Source organism: Solanum tuberosum, unplaced genomic scaffold (genome assembly GCF_000226075.1).
Source record: "Solanum tuberosum cultivar DM 1-3 516 R44 unplaced genomic scaffold, SolTub_3.0 scf00202, whole genome shotgun sequence".
In the NCBI taxonomy this organism is placed as follows: domain Eukaryota; kingdom Viridiplantae; phylum Streptophyta; class Magnoliopsida; order Solanales; family Solanaceae; genus Solanum; species Solanum tuberosum.
Window position 1 is genome coordinate 1048423 of NW_006239128.1, and position 13153 is coordinate 1061575.

Here is a 13153-nt window from a genome sequence, read left to right on the forward strand (position 1 = left end):
AATATAAGTATAACTTAAAAATATGTATTTTCCTATTCCGTACACCTAGCTTTTGTTTCCGTAGAAATAATCATGAAATCGTTATTATTCACATAAGTGTGTATGAGAGAATATCAGAATAGATTTCTCTCATCCATAATTTTATACTTTTTTTCCAAACCAAAGCTTTATATGAATTTGCTTTGGGGATGAAATGAACTTTCATTAATTTTTTCAAGACATACAAAAAATATATATATATATATCAATATATGTTTATCTAATTATGTATATATTTTTTTGTTTCAGATTGATCCGGGGTTAGAGCTTACTTCACCTTGGATAAGAGATTGACTAGCAACAACCTAAATCATCAAACAAATGCTATAGAATTTTTTATATTTAGTTGTTGTGAATGTTTTATCATTTAAAATGTAATGTTGAAGTTATTATACACAAGTTTGTATTACTTTTATTTGACATGAGTTTGAACTTGTGAAGCTTATAAATATAAATTTGTTTAGTGAAATTTTATTTGCATTAAGTGTGTTATTCAATAAGATTATTTATTTATATTATTTTTAAGGCTTAATGTAAATCGAATTTCATTTTTATTATTATGATAATAATAATTTTATAAAACTCCACAAATCAAATTATGTAAATATTGATCTTATATAACAAAAACTTTAAATCTACAAAAATAAAAAATTTAAAATATTGAGATGATATTGTGAAGGTTCTAAATCGTCACAAATTGATACTATAAAACCTCCACAAATTTATTAGTCATTTTGTGGGGGGCGTCGTGGAGGTTTACTAAAACCGCTATAAATATGCTCGTGATTTGAACAGTTCATCAAGGACTTCAGACAATGTTGGATGTGCGTGCACTGCAAACTTTATATCCTGCAAGATATCACAACAAAAATATAATCAGAAAAGAGAAAAGTTCAACATGTTTATGGAGAGATTGAAGGAGGTCAAAACTGAAGCTCCCAAGTCCCAACCCAAAAGAGGGAAAAAATAACATAATCTTGAGATAAAATAGCATCGCATAATGGATAACCTGAATGGACGTTCCCAATGCTATGGCGTTGGACGCTTCATGAATGAGGTCAGCAGCATGCATACCAAAGATATGAACTCCAAGAATTTCCCCATTGTCTGGTCTGTATATCAACTATATATATCAAAGAAGCAGTAAACAGGTTAGGATATCTCAATCCAAAACACAATTTTGAATGTGTCAGATTAGTTACGAAAGGGTCCACAAGTAGTATTATAACCAAATATCTAGCTATAGGAACTCAACATTCGAGGAACACATGAATCTCAACCATTATGGTTTCCGATGAAATGAAAACACTATTCAAGAGGTAAAAGATGAGTAGAACCTTTGCAAGTCCTTCCCCTTATTTTCTGCCAGTGCCTTTGTTTTTGCAATGCTTATCTCAAGCCCCTCTTTTTCAGCTTTCTCTCGAGCTTGCGGCTGCAAAATGTAGAAGCCAGTTTAAGAAAAAACTAAGTAAAAGAAGTTTGCCACCTAGTTAATCCCATCAACCATGGAAAGAATGATTTGTGAGTATGTTGTAGTATTCAATATCCTCCTCCAATTATTAACAAGTTGGCAAAGAAACTCGAACATAATGAGAGCATTATCAACAAGGAGACCGTAAAATATAAGTGGTCTCTCATCACAAAGTAGTCCAGAAAGAAATTCAGTTTTCACCTCTGTCAACCCAACCATGCTGATTTCAGGATGAGTAAAACAAGCAGCTGGAATGCTCAAATGGTTAAGCACGTGGTCTCTTTCCGAAACTTGTTCGACAACTATTTCATAAGAAAAGGTCATACTGAGTTGTAACATGATAGCGATTTTAATGGAAAACGGTTGACTGTATAGAAGATATTCCTAACATAATTCAATACACACCAGATATTCCTTGAGCACTGGCTGCATGAGCAAGGATCATTTTACCATTTGCATCACCAATGCAATAAAGGTGAGGTACCTAGAGGTAAAAGTATTATTAGAACAACATTAACAGACATGTGAAAGCATATCGACAATAGTGTAGTTCCAACTAACCAATTTTCCATTAGCATCAACAACTCGCATACGCTCATCAACAGAACACATTAATCTGCAAAAGTTGACTATTAAAATGCACAAAATCCTGGTATAGATGAAGACTATTGTATATTTTTATGCGAAGACATACATTCTCCAGGCCTAAACCATTCGTGAAGGGAGCTCTACCAGTTGCAATTAGAGCTGCATCAACCTAAAAAAAGAAAACAAAGGTCACTCACTTGATTTTTTTTCACAAACCTGCAAATTAATAAAAAGATCACAATTCCATTTCACGTTCTTTAGGATTTATGAAGTATAATCGTAAAGAAATGGATCTTGAGTCTAACTCAACCTCAAAAACTAGCTTATGAGAGGATGATTGCCCAAGTCCATATAGAAGTTCAACTTTTCCTCATCTGGTGTTGTCAAAGCGTGCTCTGGTGTTGTCAAAGCGCGCTTAAGCCTTGAAGCGAGGCCATAACGTGTTGATCTCTTTGCCTCGCTTAATGTACGCTTCAGTGTCATCATCAAAGTTCTAAGACATATTTTTCCTAGTGATTCGGCCACACTAAACAATTGATATTTCTCTTTATCGTAAACAAAATTCAAAATTCTTTGTCCATATATTTGTCATTCATAATTAGTAGTCTTGGACTAAACATATATATTTGTACTTTTCTCCATTTGCGCTTTTTTTAATTCACATTGTGAGATATTTCATAGACACTCAGGGAACAAAGTACACTGAAGTATATGTTGCAGATTAAAGGTTCAAGTTCATTTGTTGTGCAATAGAAATGAAACAAAATTGTTAGTAAAACATGCAGAATACGTCTAAAATTCGAAAACAACAAGAATATAGAGAACACAAGAGGTGTTGTAATGTAGGCAATTTATCCCAACACAAGCATTAGTGACTGACTTATTTCAACGGATGATAATAGTCGCTTTTATATATTAGCCTAGGATATCTGGCATGCATATCGACTTTTGCACTCTTCAGCTCTCTATGGCTAAGTATCCGAAAGGCAATATATTTTCTTTTGATCTTTGAACATCATGCTGAAAGGATGTCTCTATAGGGTCTACTTATCTGAACTAGTATTTAATGATTTCATCAAGTATGGAAACCAATTTTACTGTTTACTCACTCTCTTTGCCTTTCATTTTATTGATTACTATAACTCGCCAGGTTCGATTTTCTACCATGATCAGGGTGGTTATCTTTATTTGGATGTGTTTTTCTTAGTTATACCACAGTGATGGAACAGTCTAACTGGCAAAAACAAAGGAAAAAACACTAGTTGGTCATTAATCAGATGAAGGTGGAGATGCATACACTAGTTGGTGGCTTTGTGTAGTGAATAAATGGAGATGTGGTGAGTGTCCAGTGATATTGTGTGCCTGTGACTTGTGCCTGATGCTGTGAATGAATCAAGAGTTTAAATCTGGATCACTCTGTGAGGTAAGTTGAACTTCTGGAGTGATTTATTATGTGAATCTGTGTGTATAGTGTCTCGTGTGATCAGGTGTATGTGTTTATGTTGTGGACCCACATTCTGCCGAGTTGGATAACTTGAGTGGGGCACCAAGGAGAAGCACACGTGCGAGGACTGCACCTAAGAAATTAATTGATTATGTTGTGACTGGGGCAAAGCACGTGAAGGGCAACACAAGTACTGATAGCTAGTATAAGTAGCTAAAATAAGGATGAGTAGGGTAGGCAACAAGTTATAGCAATTTCTTATTCTCATCTCTGTAATCTTCTCATCCTCATCACCTTCTTTATCCTTATTAATGCTTTTGTATTGTTTCTGTTCCTTCAAGTTCCAGATCTATTGTAAGCAGCTTGGAAGTGTTTGTTATAATATACTACTTGGGATCCTTATTGTTCCAGTTTACAGTGTGAATATCTTCAGACTCGAAGCTATCTTAAGTTCTCTGTGTCTTTTATTAGTACTGCTAATCAGGTGTATTTGTATTTGACTCCATTTGCGTCTTATTTTCATTCACATTGTGAGATATTCACAGACATCCAGAGAACAAAAGTACAACTAAGTAGATGTAGAAGATTAAAGGTTCAACTTCATTGGATGTGCTATAGAAATGAAACAGAATTGCTATTAAAACACGGAAAATACGTCCATAGATTTGAAAACAACAAGGGTATATAGAAACAGAACTTGTTTTAACATTACTAAATAACAAAATACAGATACCTTAAAATAACATGCTGAGCTAAAATAACATAATTTTGACTGTTAAAGACAATCAAAAGACTCTAATTAGACTCAAGTGGAAGGGCTAAAAGTGGTCTGTGACTAAAGTTTCAAGCAAAATGGAGCTTGACCAGAAGCCACTGCAGGTCCAAAATCTTTCTACTGGTTATACTCATGAGCTAACCCCTCAACACGAGAATCAATACATATTCCCTTTCCGATATTTGGATTAAGGAAGTCTACTTTTGGATTTGGATATGACCCAACTACTCATGACTATAAGATATTTGCAATTCACAACAGCAAATCACAAACACAATGTGGAATTCTGCGCTAAAAAGTGGTTCTTGGAGAAATGTCTATATCGAGACACCTCACATCTTTCGCACTTTGAGGAATAGGTTTGGCTCTACGGATCCTTTGTCATTTGTACATGGAGCATTTCATTGGATTCCTTGCAGTCTTTGTGTGGGTTCATTCAATATTTCAAATGAGGTATATACAAAGATACCATTGTCAGAGCAAATGCACTCTTATCTTTCCCTTCCTATCTCCGGGGACTATCATGTTTCAGTATTAGATGGAATGCTTTGCTTTTCTTCCGCTTGTGAGGTTGATGGGGCGTTTATGTTGTGGGCAATGAAATACTATGGTGTCAAAGAATCTTGGACTCAATTATTTAAAATAAAAGTTTCCCGTGTTTGTGTAGCCAAACCTATTTATAGGTTTGCAGATGGTGATGTACTATTTCAGTGCCGCGATGCAATAAGTGATTCATTAAGGACATCCAAAGGAAGATTTCGGTTATGGTGTGATTCATTGGTTAAACGTGGTGACATGGTTAGTATAATTACTTTCAACGAGAGTTTGATCGATCCAAAAACACTTATTTAATATTTGGTTATGTATGATTGAGTAGTTTTTATGTTCATCACATGTAACAAACTCTTATATTTTATAAATATCAGCACCTGAATCATGTCTTTATTGTTCATTTGTTATTTGTGGGAAACAGAACAGGAACTATCATAAACAAAATAGAGGCAGAGCCTCGTCTGTTCTGTAATTACAAAGCTTAAAGCTTGTTTTTGCAATGTTAATCTGCAGGTATGTGTGTTTACACTGTGTATTTGACTCCATTTGCGCCTTTTTTTTATTCACATTGTTAGATATTTCAAGGAACAAAGTACACCAAAGTATATGTTGCAGTTTAAAGGTTCAACTTCATTAGATGTGCAATAGAAATGAAACAAAATTGCTATTAAAACATTCAAAATCCGTCTATATATTTGAAAACAACAAGAATATATAGAAACCGGACTTGTCTTAACACTACTAAATAATGATAAAAATACACGTGCCTTAAAATAGCATGTTAAGCTAAAATAACCTAATTTTTACTATTAAAGACAATTGAAAGACTCTAAAACTTAAGTGAAAGGGCTAAAAGTGGTCTGTGACTAAACTTTCAAGCAAAAACAGATGTTTGATGATAAGTTTTCAAAATCTATTGTCAAACGCATGGTTAGATGCTCGAAAACTATAACTTGGTACTATAAATTTCGAGTATTTATTGGACATGTTTTGCTTAGTTATACCTCAGTGATGAAATAACCTAATTGGCAAAAACAAAGAAAAGACACTAGTTGGGCATATATGGGACGAATGTGGAGATGTGTGTGAGTATTAGTGTCTTTGCAGTGGATGAAAGGAGACTAGGTGAGTGAATGACGGAATTGCAGTCTGTCCTGCAAAATTTTGTGCCTATGATTATTTATGAAGTCTGTGTAAGACACCAGGCTGATGTTGTGAATGAATAAAGAGTTCCTACACTTTGTAAGATTAGTGAACTTCCAAATTTGTGAATGTGTGTAGTGCTGTATGCCTATTGAAATGCCGTCTATTAGTGATTTGTATGTGTGAATATCTGCAGACGCTCAGTTTCAGTTTAGTTGACTAGAGAGGGTTGCTCAATTGGTAAGCATCCTTCACGTGGATCATATATTGTGTGAGATAATTTGTTTAAATGATGTTAACTGTTAATGTGAAAGCATTAACCAATTTAATGTTAGGGTGTACTGTTAGAAATGAAATAGGTGAAAAATGGTAAAGTTGGCTTGTAGCAATTTGGTAATCTATTGGAGCTTCACCTGAGATTAAAGTCTTGGGGAGATGTTGGAAGCAGAGCAAGCAAATCTGATAATGCCTAAATAACCAAAGTATTTAGCAAAGAGCAAAATCAGTGATTGAGAATGAATGGGTAACCTTAGCCGATTTGAATAGTTCATCAAGGACTCCAGACAATGTTGGATGAGCATTCACTGCAAACTTTATATCCTGCAACGTATTACAACAAAAAATATAATCAACCCTCGACAAGAGGGGTTTCTCAGATGACAAGCACCTTCAACCTCAAGGTTGTGCGTTCAAGTCATCAAGGGAGTAAAAAATTCAACAGTATCCCTTTCCTCTCGGGAAAAGAGTTTTCCTCAATATGTTTTATGGAGGCTGAAATGTTGAACTGTGCGACCATCTCATCAAAAAGTTTAACCTTTCTCTTAGAGAGAGCATACTTATATTTACTTAATTATATTCTCAACAAATCAATCCAAAGAAACACTTAACACGGTATGTGATACCGTCCATCTTAATTAGGCCAAGCCCGTACAGTTCTCCTGAGAAGACTGATCAACCATTAAGAGTATTACTACTATACCTTGTATATATGTAGTTTCTTTTTTCTTTTCAACAATCACACCCAACAGACTCTAGCATAGTGGTGGCACAAGGGGTTCAAAAGTTACTTTAGATCACAAGTTCAAATCGACATTCTCGTATGAATCGCTAATACTAGAATAGTCTTTATGTTTACAGCTGCAGAGAGTAAGAAACCAGTGGTCTGTACAAGGATTATGTGACTAATACAGTGGTAACTCATTTATCATTCATGCTTTACAATTAGTCGTCTTGGACTAAAACATATATGTTTCTATTTTTCTTCATTTGCGCCTTTTTTCATTCACATTGTGAGATATTTCATAGACACCTGGGAAACAAAGTACACCGAAGAATATGTTGCAGATAAACAAAATTGCTATTAAAACACCGCAAAATATGTCTATAGATTTGAAAAGAACAAGGGTATATAGAAACAGAACTTGTTTTAACATTACTAAATAACAAAATACAGATACCTTAAAATAAGATGCTGAGCTAAAATAACCTAATTTGGACTGTTAAAGACAATCAAAAGACTCTAATTAGACTTAAGTGGAAGGGCTAAAAGTGGTCTGTGACTAAAGTTTCAAGCAAAATGGAGCTTTGACACCAGCTAGAGCAAGAATAGATGCTGGAATTCCCCATAATGAGTCACCACATATTAGACCAGAAGCCATTGCAGGTCCAAAATCTTTAGCCTTCTGCTTGCTATACATTTGCCAACAGAATAGGATCAATGAGCCTAGACACATGTCAATGGCAAAGTAGCCTCCAAGGTAAAATGGAATGGCCATGCACATTGGACTCGGAATGAATCGATAAATTCTGTACTTGGTCTCAAAATTCTTCAGCAGTTGAGTCACTAGGTTGATGAGAATAGCAGCGACAAAGAAGCAAATAGAGAGGTTGAGGCAATGTTTGGGTAGACTTCCAAAACCTTCGACACCAAGTAGAGCGATTCCACGATACATGAGAGCATATGGTGCAGGGTATGAACCTTCTGGATCACCTAGTCGATAGGCACTGTTGAAAATCCAGAAGACTAGAGGGGTTATGACACAGCCCATGGCAGTACCAATGAGTTGGCTAAAGAACATAGAACGCGGGGATGTAAGGGTTAAGTAACCAGTCTTGAAATCTCCCATCAAGCCAGAGGCTGTGTCTAGTATGCTCATCATCAAACCACATGAGGCAAGACCAGCAATCACTCCACCATTCTCCAAACCAACCCAATAACTAAATGTAAGAATTGCAATTTTTCCGTAATTTGAGGCAAGGGACCAATCAGTGAGGCCGGCTCCATAAGAATTGCAGAAGGCCAAAATAGGTGCAATTAAATAGGCAACCAAAACATGATACCATTTGAGCGAGTGGAAGATCATGGGTACCACGATGATCGACACGACTGCAATTCCAGCGTATCCCCCAGCGGCTGCCCAGTTGGGAATCTGGTCCTTCAAGAAGTATTCGTTTCGTATCTTTTCATCTTCATCGTCTTCTTCTGAACAATCTTGCTGAGTACTATTCTTCCTCTTTGTGAAACTTGAGATTGTGACCACCAACATGTAGGCAAAATGGAAAAGACCATCACCAAGCATCATGGCAATTGCGATAAATACCCTGTATCCTTGGATACCATGAAGACTCGTTGCAGATAAAGCAATGATATGTTGACCATGTAGGGGCAAAGCATACCAACTCCAACATAGGTGGATGAGAAATCAAAGTATAACCTTTTGGCATATGCTTGGGAACCAAATGTATGCAAGCTAGCAAATCCGCAGCCTTCATCACGTGCAAATATCCACTGAACAGCCCCAAATATAAAGCTGAACCCAAACGAGTTGAACAACGAACCAACTTGTTTCTTGGCGAGCTCTGCTCCTTTAGGAGTGTGGAAACAGTTGATCAAGTATGCAGTTGCGGTTCCACTTGGATACGTCAACTTGTACTTCATTATCATCATCTTTCTTAATGCAACAATTGAGAATAAACCAGCAAAGCTAACAACAAGAAGATAAGGAAGCATCCAAGTAATAGCAAGATTTTTAGTATTAATTGGTAAATTTCCTGCATCAGCCTGAGATGCTATGTATGGACTCATTCCCAACATATAACTTGCTGTCCCACTACTAAAAGCAATGCCAGAAGAAGCAACAATACACGTCTGTATAACGGTATTCTCCTGCCTAGTAAAAGGCTGTTTCAACATTCCAAATTTCTGAGTAAGAGTTGTCCATGATTTGATTCCGGCGAATCCCAATAGTCCAGCAGCGACATTAAGAGAAGGGATAACACCAGTAGTGAGATTGAGTTTGCAAACAATGAAGTTGAATACAACACTGAGGATGAATCCGGTGGACATTGCCCTCAACGTAATTTGTTGTGCCAGGGGGAACATATTCGTCTTGAATGCATTCTCTGTTGATGATTCCCCTGCTCTTACAACTCCCAATTCTAGATCAACATCCTCTCCGGTATTTGTCACCATTATTAATTAGTAACTAATTATATTTGAACGAACGAACGAACAAACAAAGAAGAAAGTGAAAAGTAGAAAAATTGGTGAATATAATTGTAGGTGGGGGTGTCACGGCTATTTATATAAGTTTAGGAATAGCGTTTCCCGATTGAAGTCGGCTTTTGTTTAGTCTAATTTGAAATGGCGTTTCCTGATTGAAGTAGGCTTTTGTTTAGTCTAATTTGAAATGGAGTCGGAAAAAAACAATAATTATTCTCATTACAAACTAAATTAGAAACTATATTTAGAAATACCGTTAACACAATTTGAGATGGAATGGTAAAACAATTAAGGATTTTCTATTAGAAGTCGGCTTTTGTTAATTCTAATTTGACATGAAATGTGAAAAATAATTAAACCATTTTTTATATTTTCTTTACCATCCAATATTAGTTGTCCACGTTGCCATAAATAGTTATTTCAAATTATTTGTCAATTTACAAAATCAAAATAGTTACAATTGATTTGACATGTATTATTATATATACAACACGAGTGACTTTATAAATAACAGAAATAACATTTTTTTTTAAAAGTGCATGGATAAAAATAATCTATGGAAGGCAAAAAAAGTTATATCCATATGAAGGAGGGTAAAAAGCAGCAAATCATGCTTTATCAAACAACTAAACTTACAACTTCTCTATTTATAGATCCTCTACTTATTATAATATATTAGAAACCAAATTTGAAAAAAAACAAATAATCAAAATTTCTACCATATAATTTCTTAAAGATCAAAAAATTTAAGATGTCAAGTGCTCAATTCAATGCTGGTGAATCCCATGGCCAAGCTGAGGTAAACCAAATTTTTACTTTTTTTAAAATATATATATATATAATTGAAAAATCATCGAGAACAGTGGTACACGATTTGAAACTCAATGAATAAATACCTTTCTTGTTTGCAATAAAGATTTAACCTGTGATGTGCGTCTAACTGAGAAATCACACACTATGCTTTTACCACTAAATCCAACGGCGAATCCACAATGTAACATGTGGATTCACGTTATGATCTCAAACTTTTGTCTTAACCTTATATATATATGCATCAAGAAATCCATCAAAATATCCAAAAATATTGTATATTCATTTAAAATTATTATAAAACATATTGTTATAAATTCTGAAACCGCCTCTACTTTAATTTATGACATTAGGCCAAGACTGAGCAATGGATAGATTCAGCCAAAAATGTGGCAAATTCTGCAGTTGACAAGGCTGAAAATGCCACCCAAAGAGCAAGTGAGTCAGCTCAACAAAACAATGACCACAATGCTGGATTTCTTCAGCAGGTAATCTATTTTATGCCAAAGATTATGAGGTCCGATTGATTTGAATATAAAAAAAAAAAAATCTTAGATATATAATTAACAATTTCACTATAATGTACATCTTGTTATATATTCTTACTATCAGGTTATCTAAAACATAATTACAAACAATCGTCAATAGAAATACGATTTATTATAACGTGAAAAAGGTAGATTACATGTGGTATGACATATTAGAATTATTATAAGAATATATGTTGTCAGTATATATAAATTAAATTTATTTTCAAATATTTAATTCTCATAATATGTGCTTGTTTTTTTGTGAATCAGAAAGGAGAGCAAATGATACATATGGCTCAAGGTGCAATTGATGGTGTGAAGAACACTCTTGGAATGGGATCAGAGAAGAAATAAATTATAAAAAGGAATTAAACACAAGTTTTAATTACCTTTTAATATACAGATTCATAATATTATAAAAGTTTCCTGTGCCTATATTGGACACCAGTGATAATAATAATAAATTAATAATAGTAGCTTATGATATAAATTTTTTTTGTTTTTAAGATCTCTCACAAATAGCATTTTTTACTACTATATGATGCTTATAGAGAGGTGATTTTTAAAATTGTTATGTAATAAAGATGTTATGAGAAAGTTTATTTGGTTTAGAATTTCATCTTTTTTCCTATCTCTTGTTCCTTACTTAACATTTGAATATTTTTTTCAATATATATATTTTTTCAGTATATATAAACACAAGTGTATTTTGATTTTAAAAATAGAGGTGTTCCAAAAATACAAAAAAATAAAAATGGCAGTGCGAACACACAATCTAAACCTGTCACGATCCAAAAATCGAGGTCATGATGACACACACTCCGAGAACCTCAAAATTGGTGTGTAAGCCTAATGAAACATTACATATGAGACTTCCAAAGGAAAATCAGACCACAACTGAAAAGAAATGAAAATAACAAAGAAGTTCCTAAAACCTGGTAGCATAAGTATAAAGAGCATCTAATACATTTCTAGAATGAAGAAATTAAAGATTGTAAGTGATAGATGGAGACTAATGGCGATCCGGAAAGTAGGATCTCACCACTACTCTGAGCGAGAAGAAATCGCTAGATCCGATCAATCGGTACGAAGATCTGCATAAAAAAAAGATAATAGAAGTAGGGGTGAGTACAATTCACATGTACTCAATAGGTTAGATTGACTGAGTATAAGAAACTAATCAAACGTAAGAAATAAAATATGAAATGTTTCTACCATGCAGAAAAATCTTATTTCAATATCGGTACCGCCAATTTATATAATAACAACGCAAATAAAGTAAACACAAAAGGATACAGATAAGCAAGTTACACAACACAACAAAGTTGGCACATGCAATACCAGTGGCGGATGTAAAGTGTGTCCAGGTCGGAAAAAAAATTACACTATATATATAAGATCAATTTTTTTGTGTACGTGTATATATTTAAAATTGAACCCCTGAGCATATGTCAAAGGAGTAGCTCAATGGTTTATGGGGTTCATGATTTCGCCTATATGTGAGCTTTGGGTCATAGGTTCGATTCCAGGCTACAACATTTTTTTTATTTGAACCCCCTTAGTAGAATTTCTGCCTCCGCCACTGTGCAATACAATGAGATGATGAAATAATGTGGTAGAATCAAGGTCGTTGCACAACCTGTTGTGTACACCTTGTCGAGCTTTAGCTTCCAGACAAGGATCCATGGTGATCGTGAAGGCTAATGAGAAGGTTCATCGCGAATGCAAGCCTATTAGTCGCGATTGTGAAGGCCACAAAGAAGCCACATCGCGATAGCAAAGGTCAAAATGACTAGCACCAGAAACTGAAAAATCAGCAGCTCAACACATGGAAAAAGGCTCCGAATAGATCCTCGAAAATTGTTCAGGGTCCGATAAAAATAAACTGGACATGCTACCCCACTAGATTTGACATTTCGGACTCAATGAAATCTTCAGATTTCTTAAAAGAGGTCAAATGACAAAATCACCATTCCAGATCATTTTTAAGGTTTAAAACTCAACTTAGATATTATCGAGTTGAAAATAAATTAGATATATATATAATTTATAATTTTGATTTTTGGCCTCTTAAAGTTTTTCACATAGTTCATTTTGACATCTTTACCTAGCCTTGTATTATTGAACATCTTTGTCATTCTGAATTTGAATCACTTAAATAATTTTCACTGACATGACATAATGAGTGTAATATACATGAAATTGATACGTTAATGATATTTTTGACCAAATTTTTTTGATCTACTTCTTTCTTGTATTTTTTTCTAGATATGTCACCACTGTCCTCCACCTTCTTTGT

General features: G+C 34.5%; 2 protein-coding genes, 1 long non-coding RNA gene and 1 pseudogene across 3 annotated transcripts; 1 reads left to right on the forward strand and 3 right to left on the reverse strand.

Annotated features, from left to right (window-relative positions):
* Positions 1 to 807: 807 nt before the first annotated feature.
* Positions 808 to 2111, reverse strand: LOC107062163 (dihydrolipoyl dehydrogenase 2, chloroplastic-like). Its single transcript, XM_015312502.1, has 6 exons — positions 2072 to 2111; positions 1916 to 1994; positions 1712 to 1812; positions 1377 to 1471; positions 1049 to 1151; positions 808 to 888 (listed from the first exon to the last, which is right to left on the reverse strand). The coding sequence occupies exons 1-6, from the start codon at positions 2099 to 2101 to the stop codon at positions 808 to 810; spliced, it is 489 nt and encodes a 162-aa protein (XP_015167988.1). The 5' UTR covers positions 2102 to 2111.
* Positions 824 to 1422, reverse strand: LOC102581559 (uncharacterized). Its single transcript, XR_367937.2, has 3 exons — positions 1377 to 1422; positions 1049 to 1162; positions 824 to 888 (listed from the first exon to the last, which is right to left on the reverse strand). It is a non-coding gene; the product is annotated as an uncharacterized lncRNA (long non-coding RNA).
* Positions 2112 to 7561: 5450 nt separating the features above from the next.
* Positions 7562 to 9484, reverse strand: LOC102589365 (probable metal-nicotianamine transporter YSL7; annotated as a pseudogene).
* Positions 9485 to 10259: 775 nt separating this feature from the next.
* Positions 10260 to 11270, forward strand: LOC102581779 (late embryogenesis abundant protein 1-like). The gene is made up of 3 exons (XM_006355675.1): positions 10260 to 10313; positions 10678 to 10812; positions 11125 to 11270. The coding sequence occupies exons 1-3, from the start codon at positions 10266 to 10268 to the stop codon at positions 11206 to 11208; spliced, it is 267 nt and encodes an 88-aa protein (XP_006355737.1). The 5' UTR covers positions 10260 to 10265; the 3' UTR covers positions 11209 to 11270.
* Positions 11271 to 13153: the final 1883 nt, after the last annotated feature.

Bases quoted from the DNA above. Each gene is read 5' to 3' on its own strand.
- LOC107062163 (XM_015312502.1), bottom strand. From the start codon at position 2,101: ATGCGAGTTGTTGATGCTAATGGAAAATTG. The intron at 1,813-1,915 runs GTGTGTATTGAA...CTTATGAAATAG, and splicing joins CAGTGCTCAAGGAATATCTG to TTGTCGAACAAGTTTCGGAA. The intron at 1,472-1,711 runs GTGAAAACTGAA...TACATTTTGCAG, and splicing joins GCATGGTTGGGTTGACAGAG to CCGCAAGCTCGAGAGAAAGC.
- LOC102581779 (XM_006355675.1), top strand. From the start codon at position 10,266: ATGTCAAGTGCTCAATTCAATGCTGGTGAATCCCATGGCCAAGCTGAG. The intron at 10,314-10,677 runs GTAAACCAAATT...TTATGACATTAG, and splicing joins AATCCCATGGCCAAGCTGAG to GCCAAGACTGAGCAATGGAT. The intron at 10,813-11,124 runs GTAATCTATTTT...TTTGTGAATCAG, and splicing joins ATGCTGGATTTCTTCAGCAG to AAAGGAGAGCAAATGATACA.